We start from the raw sequence: 20,398 nt of genomic DNA, 5'->3' as shown, positions 1-20,398 counted from the left end.
CGCACCCGACGCATGTTTGCGTGTGTATGGGGGGGGGGGGGGGGGGGGGTGTTTAAGGGGGGAAAAGTGGAAGGTATGCACCTAGAAAAGTGGAAGGTATGCAGTGACCCACTGAACATGGGGTCGCAACCTATTTTTGGGTCACAACCCACCAGTTGAGAACCAAGGCCTTAAGGTTTTAAAAGCCCTGGCAAGTCTCTGCTTTCTGTGGAAAGAAAATGTAACACAAAAAAAAAAGACCCCATATCATAGAAAGAAAAAAAAAAGTTTTCAAGCACACAGATATGGCAGCATAGCTCAAGAAAGAGTCTAAGTCTAAGTCTAAGTAAACCCAATCAATAAAATCTCATATTACCTTTAACATATTACTGCAAATACAAAAGCAATTTTAGATTTAAAAAAAACTGCAGCTTTAAATAAAATACCTGGAGATCTTGCCAACAAGGCTTTATTTCAGGCACTTCCTGTGATAGGGTGACACTCTCCTTCACATTCACATGTGCTCTTCCAATTAAGACTACAACCAGCCATGCAAACAAATGGCACATTGTGGTCACCATGAGGAAGCCTGTCCTAAGAAATCACATGCAGCTTCCACTGGAATAAGTGCATATAGACAGCAAGTGGCTGAAGGAGATCAGCAGCATTGAGATAAAACAAAGGATGAAAAAAAAAAGGATGGAAAAAAAAAGGATGGAAAAAAAAGGATGGAAAAAAAAAGGATGGAAAAAAAAAAGGATGGAAAAAAAAGGATGGAAAAAAAAGGATGGAAAAAAAAAAGGATGGAAAAAAAAGGATGGAAAAAAAAAGGATGGAAAAAAAAAGGATGGAAAAAAAAAGGATGGAAAAAAAAAGGATGGAAAAAAAAGGATGGAAAAAAAAGGATGGAAAAAAAAGGATGAAAAAAAAGGATGAAAAAAAAGGATGAAAACTATTTTCTAATAAAAAAGGACATTGTTTAGGATATACACAGGGTTATTTTCTAAAGGGTGAAAAAGCTTGGAGAAGGCAGGAGAAGTGAACAATTTAGGACAACATAGCTGATTTGGAAAACATTTTCAATTCAGCTCACTTTCCAGTTCCGCTATGTTGTCCTAGATTGTTCACCTCTTCTGCCTTCTCCAAACTCTTCACCTTTTAGTGAATAACCCTGACAGTGTTTTAGCAATCCAAATGTCATTCATTTAGGGTTTACACCTACATCTTTACATGCTAAGCATTTCTCTCAAAACCTACTTTTTGGGGCAGTGTTGTTACATTTAATGCTACAGTACATGAAAGGGTTGTTTACTTTTTTCTGGGGGTTTTTTTAGCAGTGAAATTTTGAAGCATAAACATGATAGAACTTTGCTTAAAAATCATACACAAAATATTCCATAAAAACGAGGCATTTCAGTAAATTCATACAAACAAGAACTTCAACATCTGTTACATCTTTAGATAATTACATAGCTAAAGGCTGGCTTGAAGTATTGAGTAAACTAGACAGTTTACACGGTATCTGTGTTTTTACATAATCCAAAAAACATAACTGCTGTTATGTATTTATTGGATGAGAAGGCATTAGAGCCTTTGGAATACTAGGTTAGCTGGGAGAAAAGTATATAACCTAAAGTGAAAAATCACTGGAGACCTCCCAGTCTTTGTGATGAAGGGTGAATTTGATCAGGGAGGAAATGAGTGGCAGAATTCTGTTTTAAGAAGTGGATTTGTGCAGATCTGGAATGTATACAAGGTGCATAGTTAAAAACAACCTCAGTCTGCATTTTACAAGCATCACACATTTTCCCTACAGGAACTTGCCACAAAAAACTAATGGTCAGCAGTCATAACACTTTTTCAAAGTTTCTACTTATGGTATATTTAAACAAGATATTCTGCTGTTATTATTCTAGTGCAGGCTAGAAAACTGGAGTAAGGCTGTGATATAGATAACCATAGGCAAGCACAGGGGGAAATCCCAGGGCCCCAAATTCCTATTTTGGGCAGTTAAAATAACTGCATTACCTACAGAACTCTATTTTCTTAAAGGAACAAACATTTGAGGGTGTAATAAGACTGGAAGTATATGTACATGTATACACTATATTTTGTCCTTATACATTACCTACATACAAAGTATAAAAACAGTTCAATAAGATTACAAAGCTAGGCAGTTGCTTGAAAAAGAACTGGAATACCTACAACAGTGTAAAGATAAGTACACGCCATAGAAGTCATTGACTTTTCCAACATATTTGAACTAGAAACTATTAGATCAAATAGATCGTTCAAAAGGCGTCTACAGATAAGTATGATATACTTGGATAAAAACAAACAAAAATATTGTCTTTTCAATAAATTTATTCAACCAAAATATTGAGATGTAATGGTGTACTGTGGAAAAATTAAATACATCTTTCACCAAAGAAATTGGTATTGCCCGCTTTAAGCAAAAATGAGTAGTAGGAATGTTTTTTTAATTTTTTTAGAACTGCCCAATAGTCTCCGATATCAACTCAATTTTTAATCACTTCTCCAAGCAAAGTTTCTTCAGCTGCAAGATGTTCGTGGGTTTCCTTGCATGAACTGTGTTTTCAAATCACCCAAAACATTCAGAACATGGCCGCCCTATAACCCTCCCTTTCCTCTCCGAGATATTCCATGGGGTGTGCTTACTTTTTTCACATGACTGTACAAGAGACACAAAAGATAGGGACTTGGCACAGCTGGTCTGAAACAGCCTGAACAGGAAGAGCACATTAGAAGATGACCAGGAACCAAAGGGCTATGCACTTCTGACTTTAGCAATAAAGGTCGTTCACACCAGTCTGGTCCGCTGCTATGCATTAAATCATGCATGCAGCATTTTCTGCAGCGTGGCACTCCTTTATGTGTTACAATGGGCTGCATGGCAAGTGCATGTAAAAGAGAATTGAGACCGCGCCTTCTCATGCTTTAACATTTATTAAGAATGAAGAAAAATAGAAGTACTTACATAGGAAATAGATAAGGTCTTGAGGTGTATGATCAAACCAGGGACAACCAAGGTATTCCAGGATGCACTGCAAGTGCACTAGAAAGGTGCATTGGGGTGCCATCAACAATGAATGGCAGTATATCACACCATAACATGTGCGGTAACATGCGCAGTACTGCAGTGCAAAGCCATGAAAATGCCCCTAATGGAAAAGTGCAACAGCCACACATTTGTGACTGCCAATGATTGTTCTCTGATGTAAATGGAAAGGAATTTAGACCTCCTCCATTGACAACAAACACCCTTTCTGCCCATGTCTTCATCAGACTTTTGGTTAGGACTGCAGCTTTTTTTTTTTTTTTTTACATGTTCCTATTCTGTAACACTTTCTTGCTCTATTGCTGCAGTAGTCTTATAAAGAAAGTGGTTCCAGAACAAGTGAACACCAGAAGGTTCAGATTTAGTACACATTCAAAAGTTATAAATGCCAACATGGACGACTAGGCAGGCACAAAAGAAAACCAAAATACAAATTAAAGACAAGTGCCATGTAATCAGCGTTCCAAGGTCACTTTAGATGCATTTTTTTCCAGATAGGAAAAACCTACATCTACAAATATAAAGCTGTTTTACTTTCCTTTAATGTGGTGATATAGTTTGAGTGATATATATCCCTGAATCTAGGTCGTTATACACAGGGAATGACCAAAAGGAGAGGGTGCTGTTCAAGCACCCCACTTAATACCATAGCCTTCACTGAAAAAAAGAATCTGGCTGCTACAGACAACTGCCTAACCTTTCAGACATCAGCTTGCACATTATCTGTGATATTTTCAAGAACTTTCTATTTCAAAACTACTGCACATTTATTCTGAAATGGTGACTTCCTGCACCAGCATGGTAAGTTTACAATAAAAATCCACCATGAAGCAAATTTTGAACTTTAGCAAGTCCCTCGGAAAATATTTTCAAAACACTAAAACAAAAAAAAAAGTCTATGTAAAAGTTTAAAATGACAAGGCATTTGACATTTTTTGGACGCCAAGAGATTTCAATAAAGACCCGATTCCCTCTATATGGTCTAAGCACTACAGCTGGAACTTTGCAGTGCATCAATATGTGACATAAAAATCAACTCTTACTATGCCTTTCTGAAATTCTTCTTTCAGCAAGGGATGTTTCACAGCTGGATAAACAGAATCAGGATTTTCAGGCCCTGATTCAAAGCAAGTCTTCGGCATGTAACTTTTACTGTGTAAAAGACAATTACCTTAACAGCACTGGTGTTATTCTGGGAGCCTCTCACAATGACAGTAGCACCATAAACTCTGGACCGTTGCTTGAAAGAAACCGTTATGTTGTAGGTTTGGGAAATGTGCTGGATCGTGGGAGAGTTTGGATCTGGAATTGGCTGTAAAATACCAGCTATGGGCAACTCAAACATCAAAACCAAAGGCAGCAATTCCTGTAGAAAATAAAACATATGTATTTACCAGATTAAGTAGAATTATTTATTTTACAAAAGGAAGCAAATTGAGAAGCAACGTCTAACTTTTGCAAACTAAGAAATGTAAAAAGAAAATTTCACAAAAAATGATCCCAATATGTAAAAATATTGAAATACAATATTGCCAATAGAAACCCAAGTTATCAGGCCCATAGCGGAAACGCAAAAAGCTATCTTGTCCAAAAATGCTCTGAAACAGTGGCTGTATACCAAGCACAGTGCACACACATAAAAGCTGTGAAAGAGAATGGATTGTGACACATACTCTTCATGGAGATCATAAAGCATTTTGACACAGATCTAACACTATATGCAGGAGTTATTGACCCTCCAAGGCAAAGATTTCCACAGCTCATGAATAACCATTATATCACTATTTTGTAGGCCTGAATCAGTTCAATACACAAAATTTGTTCAAGCAAGGTGTAACACCTGAGAAAAAAAGTAAAAGTAGTAGCCACTGCCTTGTTAACATTGCGCAGTTTTGAATTTCCATCTCTGCAGATATGCTATCCTGTAGTTCTCTATTTCCCTTATAATAAAGATACAGGTATAGAACACCTAAAAGCTTCCAAAAACATTAAAGGAGAACTATGGGGTTAGGGCTTTTCCCCATAGTTCTCCTTAGGGTAACGGGAGGACACAAACTAGCGTCCTACCGTCGTGCTAGTCTTATCGAGAGGTGAGCGAACGCCAGTATGTGTTCGCTCACCTCCCGATGTACTGAGCCGACCTGTGACAGTCTCATTGTCACAGATCGGCTAGAACTATGAGGTGAGTGAAAAGCACTCCTCATAGTTCTCCTTTAAAGCATAATCACCACAATAAGTGCAAGCATTCAGGGAACTGCTAATGCTAGCGAGCTGTGTTTAAAGCACAAAATCCATTCAAAATTAAAAATGACACTAAACACTGAGTTAGGTCTTAAAAAAATCATTTAAGTACCTTAACTATTAACACAAATGTAGCTTATTTGTGTATTACTCGGGTGTAGATCCTCAAATATCTCTGAATTTGTGCCGACGCTGTCCTTCCTTCTGGAGGGTGGCTTCTATTGTTTCCCATGGTACGCGTGTGTGTTGTAAAGTAGTCACTGTTCCATGCTCGCTCCCATGATGGACTACAATCTTCTGTTTAGTTTACTAATTTGTATTAAGATTGTAGTGCATCATGGGAGTGAGCTTGGAGCGGTGGCTACTTCACAACACACAGGGACCATGGGGAAGAAAAGTAGCCACCCTCCAGAAGGAAGGACAGTGTCAGCAGCAATTCAGAGATGATTTGAGGATCTACAGCTGAGTGGTACACAAGCTACATTTTTGTTATAGTTAAGGTACTTAATGTGTTTTTAGGATTGAACTCATGAGTATCGTGTCACTTCAACGTCATCTGTGTTCTGTGTAATGGCTATGTATAACAAAGAAGCAGCAGTTGTCAAAATGCAGCTGGGCCTGTGTAAAATGACACTTACGGATAGCCTGCAAGTGCCATTAGCTAATGCAATGTAAACAATGTATTGTTACACTGTAGTTACCAATTTATTCATGTGTAAATCAAATCCTTGCAAACGTAGAAAAAAAAAATGTAAACACATACTTCAACTCAACCCCTTATGAACTTGGTTAACAATAAACTCCCTCCCTTTAGCCATTTTGATAATTTTTCAAAATTAATTTTCCCATTAATATTTTAATTCTAACTAATTTGTTTTGTTATTTTTTTTTCAGTGTTACATATAAGAAAAATAAATATTCAAAATGGAAAAAAAAAAATAAGCTTTTTTTTACCATTTGCAAGTTTGCCATGCTTTGTACCATCAGCTTAGTGTAATTTTACATGGGATAAACAAAATAAAAAATGTACACTTTTTAAACCAACATTGTTTAACCCCTTCGTGACTGACGTACAGTGCACGTCGCCAGCAGCGGGGCTGTTTATTGCCGCCGGGAGTCTGTTTAAACTTGTATAGCCGACTGTCGGCTTTACAACAGAAGCGGTTCTGGCGACTTAGCTGTCGCCAGATTGCTTCTGTGTCCCGTAGAAGGGCCCCCCCCACCCCCGGCCGGACACATCGCTAATATTGCGCAACATAAAAATTTGCAACTACCACCATTTTATTGTATAGGGTCTCGGCATTCAGAAAATATATAATGTTTGGGGGTTTGAAGTCATTTTCAGGCCTAAAATGTGGAATATAATATGGGTGAAAAAAATTAAAGGCCTCGGTCATGAAGGGGTGAAATTAGTAAAAAAAAGCTTTTTGTCTACAGGTTACATAGAAAAAGTAAATTTTTTAAAGACAAGATTGCCAATAGAAAGCCAAGTTATAACCAAATAGGCCCATAGTGAAAATGTAAAAGTGATTTTGTCCAAAAAGGGCAGAACAGTGCGAGAATTGAAGTAGTCAGGCTTTCTGTATGTGAGAGGACACTATACAAGTGTACTCTGCTACATACATTTGGTTGGCTAGGAGCACTAGGTCAAATCCTTTGTGAAAATCAGCAGAAATGTAATGCACAGCAAAAAGGCGTATGCCCTCCCTCATAGTGCAAGTAGTAATTTTCCCCTTTTCCAATTATTTAACTATTGACTGAATGACTTGTGTGGTGTGTGAGATGTGTCCAAGGAATTTCAGATGCGACAAATGCCAGATCTAAAGCAAATAATCTTTCAGTGCTTCTGCTTGTGTGTACTTTAGCATTCATCACGCGATCAGTAATAAATGGAAATGCGGCTTGAAGAAAGGTGGTTTGGTCTGGGCTAGAAAATCATAAAATGTCTCAAATGTTGATGAGTTGAAAACCACAAAGCAATGAAGGAAGTATGAAATATGTCACTGAAACATCTAAACCATTTTCACAGGAGTTTTTCCTAAAAACAATACAATAGTATTCATCCAGCCAAAGAAACCAGAAGCCTAATAAGACATTACAGGGCACTGGTACATGGAAACAAGCCTAAATCTTGGCTTGGTGGAATTTAATAAATACTGTAAATCTCACGAAAACAAAATGTAATTGATCTAAAAACACAAGGAATTAGGGCCAAAACGAATCACTCTTTAGCGGAGAGTGATTATAGTACCCCATGTGCCAATTTAGAACTAAAGAATCTTACTTCAAATACAGTTTTTACTGTCATCATTAGTACTGTATAAATGGTAAAAACAGTTTACATAGAACAATACTGGTGGATTTTATATAACATTTGCAGTACATTTTTGTACAAACTTAATTTTCAAGTTAGCACATGAATCCTTACACCATTGATATGACTCCTCGTATATCTTTCACTGCCCTGGACTGAGTTCATAAGGAAACAAGGGGAGGCCATATTGATGGGAGTCCATTACAAATTAAAAGGAGGTGGATTTATGAATTAAGGGCTACATTTCCACCTGGTTCAACCACCTCGATACTGCCATAAATTACAAAAAAATGGCAGAGGTGGACCCAGTGTTCCAAGTTCAGTCACACAAGTTACTTTGTAATGCCACATGCGTTACGCTTTGCTGTATGCTGGAAATATCCAATGTATACTTTGTCTCAAAGTGTCAACACTTGGATACTTTGTAGAAACCCTAGCCAAAGCTATTCCCGATTGTGATTCCACATATAACTTCATAGTTCTTTTAATTATGAAGTTATCCACTTATGATAACTTCAAACTAGGTATTATATATTATACTTATTGCACGTAGTTCTAGTACAGACATCTTCATCATCACATGCACACTTGTATCTGAAGTCGTTCCCTGTTAATCATACAGCTGCAAAATGAATGTTAATTCATGAAGCTGCAGCCACTTCAGAATTCCTTTGCGCCTCCGTCAGAAATATTTTTTGGGTAATTTGTATTCCATACACTTTGTCCTTTGCCTTATCTGTTTAATCTACCACGTGTGTTTTCCACAGAAATAGTCACTCCGTCAAATCAAAGATCAGGGAGATAAACAAGTCCTTATGTGTATACGGGTTCTGAGCTAACTAGCCCCAGCATTACTCAGTATATAATCATCAAATTAACCCACTTATGTGAATAGACAGTCCTGCAATTACTAGTATGAGGTTCCAATACTACTGTGTGGACTGATCATCCACTAGCTGCAGAAATCCAAGCATGGCTTCTGAATGAATGAGGATTACTAACTCCTTCCATCCATGCAGCAGTAGGACAATTACATTTATCTTGAAGGTGTGCCACAATAAAGTACACCTTCCTCTAAGAATCTAATCATCAGTATATTTCAGACCAGTCTGTTGTTATGGCAACATTAAAAAGCCAACAGCGGCAGCTGTGATCCAAAAACAAACTCCATGCGCCTCCCTAATGAGTTTCTTCCCAAATTTGGGACTTCCACGGGAGGAGTGTGCTTGTTAGTATTCCATCAAGCTCTCAACCAAATAGTGATTCGTCAGACCTTCCCCTCATGCCCATAAATACAACTGGTACAATCAGTGCCTGCTGCACATTACCTAGTTATGGTCTGTTAATTTAGAGTATCCTCCCATTACCTCCTGAAAAAGAGTCACTTGCGCAGCCCCATCAATGTGCTTGCCTATCTGGAATACACGCTTAGACAGCAACAATCACTTATACCAGAATATGGTTTCTGCTGATCAAGATTGTTAAATACTATATACAAATTGATTGCAGATGGAAGGTGCCAATCAGAACATTAAGTTTTTACAATAAGGACCAAAAATGTTTGTAATAATTCATGTTTTATTAAATAATTGTATTTATTCTGTAATAAAAACTATGGATTGATATTTTAGAATAATTTAATCTGAGGATTTGATCAATACTGGTGCCTTGCAAGTACTATTAGAGTCACTAGTATGAATATATTTTGAAGTTTGGGATGGTGGCATGGAGTATTAACTCATTATCAACCCACTTATTCTGTGCAACATACACTATGTCAGGAAATAAACTTAATGCTACCATTTGGAGTCTAAACGCTGTAACTACAGTGTTGTGATCATGGATGCTCACTGAGTGTGTATGTAAGTGGGTGTAATAGAATGACCTTAAACCAGTGCCCAGCTGGTGTCTAATGTTAATGCCAGCCACGCTGGTCCACTAAGAGAACATTGGGTGAGTGAGTTGGGTACAAATACAAAAAAAAAAAAAAAGGAGGAAAAGAATACCAAAGTCATTTCATGTTGGCAACCTTCCAAATTAAGTGTTGTGGGATCAGGTACGGAGGGCACGCAGTGCCTTAATCATATTATGCTCTATAAAAAAAATGTAGGTGCACTTATCAATTTGTAGGGAAAAAAAAAATGTTGTTTCAGAAGATCGCATGGATAACCAATGAATGTGTTCAAAGTCCTCCAACCCTTGGCAGTACTTACCCTTATTCTTACTCTTGCGGATTCTACCCCGGCAGGTTGTCCCGCAATTGATACCTATATTAAAAACACACACACAAAAAAGAAAAGAAAACATTATCTCACTTTCCACATGTACGTGAAAAATAGGCACATCATATACTGTACATTACTCCCCATACAACGCATAAAAACTGTGTCAAAGCATTAAATTAAGCTATATTATCCTAATATGCAATGTAGCAGATTACGAATAATAAATTAGGATCCAACATGAGATCCATGGTAGATTATACCCAGAAATATAAGATACCATGCTTTTTCAGCTAGCGGAGACATTTAGAGTGCCCCAAGCCATCTTACCCATATGTATATGCATAAGACTGACAAGATTTCAACATAGACTGATGGGGATGTCAGGAAAGTACATACCCAATCACTTCTCTCATTGTCTCTAGAACTGCAAAGAGATGAGGCTAGTAAACGTTTTGTCCAACCTCCAGCTGCCATCTCATGACAGTGCCAACGTTTCAAGTTCTGCTTCCATCCACCATGTAGTTTTGGAAGTTTAAATGTTTAAAGACGCAGCACAAATTCAGAGATGATTTGAGGATCTACAGCTGAGTGATGCACAAAGTACTTGTGTTATTAAGGTACTTGAATGCATTTTTGCGATTAAACTCAAGTTCACCATCACTTTAACAGATGCAAGCTCTGGAGCTGTCATCCTGATCCTGTGTTCACTGTTTGGTTAGACACTGGCTTAGAACATGCAATGCATAAGTCAGGATTAGGATGAATGCCCTTAAACTTACACCTTTAAAAACAAACAGTGATAGTTTGCATATTTTTATCCTCGCAGGTTCATGTTAAAAGGGAAGATGGCAGGATAAAAATATCCATATTTGCATTATGCAAAGTCAGCTATCCCAGCTTAAAAAGGAAACTATAAACTCAGCTTGCACTATAATAATTAAGAATGAATATTCAAATTTCCTGCATAATCTCTATACTGGTGGGTTCTCTTTAAGGTTTACGGCCTTTTAAAATCTAATATATATTTCAGTCAAAAATGGATCTATGTCCAACATTTTTGGCTAAATGGGAAAGGGACATAAACGCCACCTTCACACTGGCCCAAAAAGACGGCATACTGCACCTTGCCCATCACTCCTCCATTGCATGCAAGACCCAAGAACTGGGATACAAAATAGTCTCCCGTTGGTATAGAGTCCCAACAGCCCTTCACGCCATGTGCCCTCAAGTTCCATATGCGTGCTGGAGGTGTCGGAACCGCCCGGGCACACTACTACACACAGTCTGGTCCTGCCCCCAACTACTACCCTTTTGGCAGGGAGTGATTGCCACCCCGAAGGACCTGGTGATTGTGGATCTGACGGACAACCCTGTAGCCTGCCTGCTACATTTAAACATGTCCACTGGCAAATATAAAAAGTCATTGTCTAGGCACCTCCTGAATGCTGCCCACCTATGCATCCCATTGTTATGGAAACAGCCTAGTTGTCCTACCCTTAGGATGTGGTTATCCAAGGTTAACACGCTATACCTAATGGAGGATTTAACCTACACGCTCGGGAACACTGAGGAACTCTTTCGACCCACCTGGAGACCGTGGGCCTCTTTTCAGGGCATGGATGCTTACCTACGGGCTATGAGCGCAACGCCCCCGAGCGCCTGACCCACAACCTCTTTGCTTTCTACCATCCTTGGCTCTCCTCCCCGCTGCTTCTCTTCCCCCTATCTGCTTTCCCTCTTACTCTAGCCCATACCCCTCTCCCCCATGTACCTCCCATCGCTGCTAAACACACGCACAACCTTGATCCTACGCTGTAACGTGAGAAGAGACATTGACAAATGTAAGTGTGCTTTAATATTAGCAATTGCTCCTCTAACGCCACACAGGGCTAGCATCACACCTAGAGCCTGATTTCAACCTATACTGAATATGTTTGATGCAACCTTTTGCTGACTATCTCTGTTCTACTAGACAGGGCCACATTGGCTACATGATGGCTGCTCTGCTAGGACGAGCAGCTCATTCATACCATACTGTATGCAATGTGACCAACTTACATTTCCTGCCCCAGCTATGCACGGAGGATGTTGTCATGCTTATGAGGCATCGCCTCCTGTACCACTGTACCTTGAATATGTACAATAAAGCTGATTTTAAAAAGAATGGATCTATGTTTCGCTCCTCTTTTATACCTTTACTGCCCCTCCCACCTACCCATCCTTCAAAAAAATTGCCTTGAGCAATTTAGAAACTACTCCCACCGGACACTTTCACTATTGACTTTTATCCCAGATGTTGACATACTCTTCTTACATACTTCTACTATAACTCACACAGAATAAAAGGAGGAGAGAAAATGTATGCTCTTTCCAAAATCTACTTTTATTACATGGCCAAATTTTGACAAGATGCCGTGTTTTATTTTGATCTGTTAACTGTGACTCTCATTTTCTCGCCATCACATTGTATGAGAATGTCTTTCAAGTAATTTGAGCTGTGTCCCAAATAAAGCATTTTAACAGATAGAACTATGAAATGAACAGATTTTTTTTTCCTGGAAATATTTTTATTTATGAGGTCCCTTAGGACACATTATACAACCGCAAATATAAATCATCATATCTAGTGACCTAAAAACATTATATGGTCTGGTCTTATGTTGACACCACTGACAGACTATGTTTATCAATGCAAGATTGAAAAAAAAACTGTTTCAGAAAGCCAACTGGTTATTGAGATCTGATTTGCAGACCACACCTCAGTCTGGGACTGTCTGTTTAGCTCAGGGGGAAAAAAATCTAACTTCTGCTCTTTTCTTAATTGGGAAGTAAAAAAAAGTGTAATTTTGTCTGCAATAAGTGGGAACTTTTGTTTTATGTAATAACATTCAACTTGTACAAAGGGAGAGAAACCACCATTATCTCAGCAAAACTAAAGTGTCTCAAGCTGTGAAACACGGCTACTAATCTGTGGTTACGTATCCACGTTTGTGGGTTTGAAACATGTTAAAAGCAAAGCAGCACGAGAAGACAGCTGGCAAGCAGATTAATTCAGTCACCACTATTCACATTAAGACGTTAAATAGAAACCTGCGCTTTGCCTATACTATGCAAATAAGTTTACTTTAAAACAGAGAGATTTACTTTCCCTGTTTCCAGTACCTTTCGGTCATTTTCTCATCCAGGCTGAGAGATCAAGAAATGTATCTACATCCTCTATAGTGAGCCTGGTACGATCACCCAGCATGGAAAAAGCACAGGTTCAGTTAAAATATACTGAAGCTTTACTCCACAAGGTTATTTCGTACCGTGGCCTGCATTTTACAGCCCACGGTGTGGAGCCTATGTTTTCCTACAGAGAGCTCTCCTGGCCTAACACAGCGGCAGGGACGCTATGATTGGAGAGGCTGGTTATAAGACTGACAGTTTAATGTGACCAGCATTTCCTCAATTTTTTTACCCTTTTGTCCATTTAAGAGATTTACTCACCTGAACCTCGGTCTTGCCTGGCTGCTAGACCGGTCTAAGTACCCCCCTATGGGGAACCCCTGGAACTGCAGAATGGCCAAGATAGAGGCCAGCAGCTTGGTGAACACCCCTGAAGAGGGTTTACTTCCAATGGAACTGTATGTCCTGCTTTGGTTAGATGGTGGTGCATGTTCAGTACAGTACTTGGGAAGGAAGCTGCAAAGCCACGGTTACTGGCCCCTAGGTCTCTTGGGAAGCAACAGCGGTCTCCAAATTAATTTTTTACATTGTTTCCTTTTCATATTCCTGGTCCCGGATGGATTGAGGAGGGGGAGTTGGAGGGAACGCTGGCGAAGTTTGGTGCAGTGCCCAGTGTGGGTGTATGAGGTGGGTAGAGGTGTCTATGTGAGTGTTCAGGTGGAGAGTGCACCAGTCTTCAAATTTAAATGCTTAAAGTTGAACCCCCGCTAAAAGGGCAACATGAACGTCGAACTAGAGCAGATTTAACCCCGTAGGGTACTGGGGCTACCATCTGGGTATCTGTGTAAGCTGTCTGAGGCTTGCCTGAGGGCTTTTGGCCCTTACCACGGATGCGCTGAATTGAAACATTATAGTCAATCTCCACTCCCTCCTAGGGGAGTGTTCAAGGTCAAGGCCCAATTAAAGGACAGAGGCCATGGAACTGTAAAGCTTTCTGCGGCTAACTAAACATGCTGCACAAAGTGTCATGGAGGGAACCAAGTGCAGGATTTGGTTACTAAGCACATTAGAGGCCAGTCCTACATCTTCTTTCAAGAGGGGTCTGGGTATGGTCCGCCAAGGCTCTGCCAAGGAGAATACCAATCCAGATAACTGCTAGAGGTTCTGCAGTGGTTTAGACCAGCATTAGGGAAACTTGCTAGAAGAGATGTAAGAGTTCTTCTCTCAGAGCTTAGAGAAGGCGTCCATCACCTAAGGACACTAGAAAACTGAGGCAGGCTAGAAGTGGAGGGGCTGTGCAGGGCTGTCCTGTAGCTTTGACGGAATTGCTACTGTCAAATCACATGAATTCCATTTTAAACTACAGAACTTGTTTTAGGCTGAATGTTTTTTTTCACCAACACTGCCTATAAAAAAACTTTTTGACAAACAAGGTCAATGGACAGGATTGTTTCCTGTTATCTAAATAGCCTAATAATCATGACACTTTAGACGAGTCATACATGGGAAGATATCTTCCGAAGAACCAAAGGCATGAATGCATAACATGCCCGACAGACTAAAGTTAAACACACACTCCTTCCCCCCGTTTTCTCTTCCAGGTTGGTCAGAAGCACTAATCAGCATGGGGTAGGTCTAAAAAGCATGCTTTCTTTGTGTGTTGGGGTGCTTATAGCCATAAGATCGATTTTAGTCTCAGATCTCATAAGTTCCTCCCTTTCTATACTGAGCGTCCGTGTAATGCAAAGATTTATTTAACAAAATGCTTCATGGGTTTGGAAATCGAAGATTTCCATAGGGCTGTTATACACAGGTATAACAGGCCTGTGGAAATCGAAGATTAACAAAGCCATGGAGCATGTCGTTCAAAAATCTTTGCAGTCCTGCATCAGATCTCCCTTGTGCATGGACAGCCAAAATTCTATAGGCTTCCAATGGAACGTTCTTCTGCCCTGCTGGAGCCATTTATTGAAGGATATGCAATCCAGCCATACAGGAGTGGCTGAAGAGAGACTCTGCAGCTCCAGGCAAACTGTGATGATCTCCAGTGAAAAAAATTACAGCTAAATATACTGCTTAAAAATTCTGAGCTTGGGGAGAAGGATAACCAGGGTATGTGCACTAAAGTTGCCCATGTTTTAAATACATAAGTTGCCTACAGTAATCTAACAAGATTCTCAGAAAGCAACAGTTGGATCCGCGATTCTTAATTCCGATGGCAGATTGATCTCAAATGTGATTATACCAAAAAAATACCTTTTAAAGTGAATGATAAAATAAATCAAAACAATTATAGAAAAGTCATGTACCTGGTTGCTTTTCTCAGCCTGATTATTCCTATTGGAGTCTGGAAAATGTATGTGGCAGCCAGTTTCTTCCATCACTTTCTTGATGTTGTTCCCTCCTTTACCAATGACATGTGAGTGCTCTGTGTGAGAAACGTCCATTTTCAATGTGACACGGTTACTCTAGTAGAAAACAAATTTCCAGAGCATCAACCACAGCCTTAAAATACAATTATATGGATTTGTACATGGAAAACAATTAAACAATTGTTTATAATAATATCAGGGCTCAAAATTTCAAGTCCTGAACTACTAGCCAGGCCTTAAGAGTTACTAGCCACCAGTTGCCCCACCTAACCCTTACCCGCCCTTAACTCCGCCCCTAAACACACCCTCTTAAATGATCTTATGATAATTCTTATCGTATGATAGTTGCCGCTTGAAAACGGCAGATTAGGGATTCCTGCTGCAGGAAAACGCAAGTTCCTGACACAGGAATCTCTAAATCACACCCGAAATATACTGTAGGTGTGAATGGGGCCCGATATACACATACACTAAAGGTGCCCATACACCACCGATTATCGTACGATTTTTGGCGGGTTGATGGCGTGGTGGAAAACGAAAGCCGCACGGGCCGGTATGCCCGCTCAGCACTGCAATCATCGCTAGCCCTCCCCTCAGCAGGGAGGGCTTGTGTCTGCTTTTTTTAATATGTATATGAATAACCATCAGGTTAATGTAAATATAACAAACATATTCATGTCATAAACCTTGTATGTAAAGTTTTTGTTAATGGATTTCTTAATGAAGAAACATAGTTACACAATACAGTGAGGTTACATACAAATCATAAACTATATACCATAAGTGGAAAACTTTTCTGAGATGCTACTAACCCACTAAATAGACTAAAACACTTATCTGCAAACAGGATCTTGCGGTTAAAGGGCTATATTTGTTGAGTCATTTTTTTTAAGTTTAATGTTTTTAAAATATTTTATTTAATGCTGTTTTGCAAAGACTGTTTGTCAATTTTAATGTTAATTCATGACAAACGTTTCCCTGAACACACTAGGTTTTCTGAAGACATAACAGATGAAGTATTTCAGGCAGGCCGTCTCTAATTGAAACTCTGGATGAAGCCATACAGAGAAAGCAGGAAAGAACATGCTTTACGGCTTTAAAAATCCTACTTGTTTGTGTAAATTCCAGCATACATTATTGAGCTCTGAAAACAGGTTTTCTCCCCTAACAGAGCATACCATGAAACCTTTACCAAACTATGGTTACATATGGAAAACAGTTGGTAACGGCAATATGTTAATATATGTAACAATTGTAATTTTTACTGCTGACCATAGGAAACAAAATATATACAAAACTATCATACACATTCCCTTTAACATAGTCCGCTTGTATTGGAACATTAGTTTTTGTTGCTAGCAAACAGGAGGTTTTGGCATGGCTTGTTCTCAATACAGCACCAGGCAACTATACAGAACAATGTGTTAATTGAGTGTTAGAGATCATGTTGGGGATAAATTAGTTTTAGAGTTAAGATTAGGTTTTGGGGAACATATTCAATAATGGGGTCAGTTTAGAGGTTAACACTTTGGTTAAGGGTTATATGTTGGGGTGGAGATGATAGTAAGTGATATTAAAATAAAAACACTGATGAAATCACTTTCAATGGATGCTGCTTCTGATGTTTAAGAGTTCTTTCCAAGCTAGTAAATGGACAGCTACTGGGAGTCTTTGCTGTCCTTTGTGATTAGACAGGAACTCCAGGGAAGCAGAGTGGAGAGTGTTGGGAGTCAGCTGTTTGGCAACTTGATGACTAAGTGTTTGGGCAAAAATGTAAAGAAATACTTTGCGGAGCAAGGTTTATTTGTTTGATGTGGAATCAATTTTGAAAAAAAAGGGTGGGCGTTTACCACTTCTTTAAAGTGAGCCTCTCCCTAAGGAGTCAAAACAGAAAGAAGTCGATCTGTAATAAAAGCGGCCCTATATAACCCTTTCTAGTGGCTCATGTGTTGAAAAGCCACAGCAATTCTGCCACTGCAAGTATTCTCCCTTTGGATGGGTTGAATACCTGCTCCTTGTGCCCGCTCATATGCCTTGCATACAAGCCAACAGGAAGAGTCACAGGGTGCAGTGGGGGAATAGCTATTTCTCGCACATGAAAGTGTGGAATACATGCAGCGGAAGGGAGCAGCGGACAGGGTTTCAACATGTGGGTTTCCAAAAATATATAAATCTAAAGCCTTTTCTTTTTGGGCATATGAACATCTGTGTGTTGTGTAAATTCAGTTAATCCATTTGCATGGGCCTGCTAAAGGAGGAGTCACAGAACCTGGAACGCAGGAACAGGAGCATGAACCTGTCATTGATGAAGGCATAGTGAGAGTGGGTGATAATGTGCAAGTATGCTTTGTATACTTGTACACTATTGCAAGAAATTAGGCTTTATATGTGGATTTCAAACAAATCTTGTCCTTTTGGGTAGGTCAAGAGAAAAAAAAAAAACTAAAGCTGCCCATATAGTGCTCGGATTTTGGCCAAGTCAAAATGACTTGGCCCGAAATTTGAGCTGCGTGTGGCCCTGTCAGCACCACTGCGTTATACAAAAGTGCATTCTTAAATCGACTTCTGTCGAAGGACCCAGGCCTAAAGGCGAACAGTTGACTGCTGGCTGTCAGATTACAATAGCCCAGCAGGTTAAGGAAACTGTACAACATAGGGTAATTTAAGACAACTGTCTGGGAGTCATATTTGCGCTCTACATAAGCATGCCGTTTTCAATTGAGGAACGCAGCACAATTATTGTCATGTACTACTTGTAGCCCAATTGCCTTTCGGAACTAGATTCATAAAGTTTGGTGCAGATGGCTTATCCTACAGCAGAGTCTTGTGACCATATTAAAAAAATGGTCATAGAAAGCTAATCATCAGGTATGTAAAAAACATATCAAGATTATTTTATTATTTTATAACAGTTACAGCACAAAGTAAATACTTACGACAAAATGTTTCCCTTTAAGGAAAAAAAACAGACAAGCAAAATGGAACACAGCAGCAAAATGTATTGCAGTTTGCAAAGACAGAACACATAATTTTAATGGCTGTGATGACAGGAAAACTTATGCTCAGAAAAAAAAAAAAACGTTCCTCAGCTGCTCAGCTGGATAAAGCGCTGCACAAACTGTTGGCGCTATATAAATCCTGTATAATAATAAGTCTTCTGTACACACACACACTATACACTTGGAAGAGAGGAATGTAAATGTGATGCAGCATAAAAAACCAACCATGCTAAAAGCTTCCAGGGATACATTATCAGGACTCCCTGAGGCTCTGTTCACAAGGGGGCAGGATTGTTCAGAAAAAGCAGACCAGAAACACTACACACCATATTCAATGATTACTTTAAGGTAAGCCACCTATAGAGCACAATTAATTTAATCTGTCATGAACAAACTATAGGCAACCATGAAACACTGAGTGCTCCATAGACTTTCACTGGGAGAGGCAAAATTGCTTGTGTAATATAGCATATATAATTTAAATATAGCTTGAAATAAGGTCTATAAATATAAAAAATGATTAATAAGCTGATCAAAACTATGGAGAGCTTATAAAAAATATATAATCATTTAGCTATGCAAGTTAAACTTTTATTGCTTTACTGTTTATAAACCGTTTAAGGACTTAAACTTACCTTTGTATCCAAAACAGACATTATTCGTTCCTTTGCTTCTTTCACATTTTCTTTCTTGCCAGATACTTTAATGTGGGGATCTATAAATACAAAATATAAATTGCAATTAAGAGGCTGTGTGCACAAGCATTAGTTGATCTTGAAAGCTTTTTTTTTTTTTATAGTTTTGGATAGCGTGTAGAAGGGTTAGACCTTCTGCCAAGTATTTACTGCAGTCTGTGTTCCCATTGGGAAGACTGAACCATCTGTTGTCCTTTATTGACTATTATCACAGAGACATAAAATGAGGGAAAATCCTGAATTTCAGAGCAGTCATGACAGCAAGATGTGAGGGCAAATGGAAATTAATGTTCTGACGACAACTAGCATCTGAATTCCCATCATTTTGGGAAGATTTCTTCTCAGTTGCTGTTGTATCTGTGTTGAAGAGCACCTTTAATACAATCAGAATACTATTTTATAGTAGATGCAGGAGTTGGACTCCTCAAATACCCAACGAGAAGTGATGTAGAACAGTTTTGTAGACTATGGTCAGGGATAACAAAAATACATTTCTTTGGCAGGTAAATGTGAAATATTGCAAAATATTTTGTATATCAATTTTTATTTTATATATTGAATATTTTATATATCACATTAGGTTTTTGTGTTTTATTAATACTTTATAAAAATTTACAGTTAAGTGACATCACCAATGACCTTAACAGAAGTTTCTATTCAAGATTTCAGTTAGACAATTTCTGCCTCAAAGTACCATCTCCCTCTCACTACGGTGCATATTAAAAAAAAGTCTACAGACCACTGTAAAAATGGCAGGTTTTTAAGACAAAAAAAAAAAAATCAGTCAAAGATAAATCACTTCTGAAGTTTTTCCGCCTCTAATGTGAACTATAATACTGTTTAAAAGTCCCTTAAGCAGGGATAATTGTTTGTATAGGTATTTTTTTTGTTGTTTTGTTTTTTTCTGTTGGGTTTTCTTTATTTATATTTTTGTATTGTTTTGTTGGTCCTCTTCCATCCCTGTCATTGGATCATTCCATGATTATGGAAGCACCCATCTCGGCACTGGAAATTAAACAAGCTATCAAGCAGGCAAAATTGTCATGGGCTCCGGGTCCGGTTGGACTGCCTGCCTTATACTATAAGAAGTTTTCGGATGTCTTGGTGCCTCACTTGGAGAGATTCTTTAATGAAGTGAGACAGGGGAGTTCCTTACACACAGATTTAAATAGGGCCTATCTTATAGTTCTTCCTAAACCCAACAAGGACTTGGGGGAAATCTCCAACTCTAGACCGATCTCCTTGATAAACAATGATTTAAAACTCCTAACTAAAATTCTTGCTAATCTATCGAGCTCCTTCCTACCATCCTATATTCATAAGGAT

At 38.8% G+C, this 20,398-nt stretch overlaps 1 protein-coding gene across 4 annotated transcripts in view; it reads right to left on the bottom strand.

Moving 5' to 3' along the window:
• Positions 1 to 20,398, bottom strand: part of BICC1 (BicC family RNA binding protein 1) — a 205,557-nt gene that overhangs the window by 23,599 nt on the left and 161,560 nt on the right. For all 4 annotated transcript variants that reach the window (XM_018564996.1, XM_018564999.1, XM_018564998.1 and 1 more), the window contains exons 4-7: positions 19,013 to 19,092; positions 15,316 to 15,474; positions 9,827 to 9,880; positions 4,230 to 4,424 (exon numbers count right to left, since the gene is read on the bottom strand). In XM_018564996.1, coding sequence (XP_018420498.1) covers positions 4,230 to 4,424; positions 9,827 to 9,880; positions 15,316 to 15,474; positions 19,013 to 19,092 — 488 coding nt within the window. The remainder of the gene's footprint in view (positions 1 to 4,229; positions 4,425 to 9,826; positions 9,881 to 15,315; positions 15,475 to 19,012; positions 19,093 to 20,398) is intronic.

Source organism: Nanorana parkeri, unplaced genomic scaffold (assembly GCF_000935625.1).
Source record: "Nanorana parkeri isolate BGI_ZX_2015 unplaced genomic scaffold, ASM93562v1 scaffold804, whole genome shotgun sequence".
In the NCBI taxonomy this organism is placed as follows: Eukaryota; Metazoa; Chordata; class Amphibia; order Anura; family Dicroglossidae; genus Nanorana; species Nanorana parkeri.
Note: the sequence above shows the minus strand (reverse complement) of the source record. Positions and strands in the feature narration are given on the sequence as shown.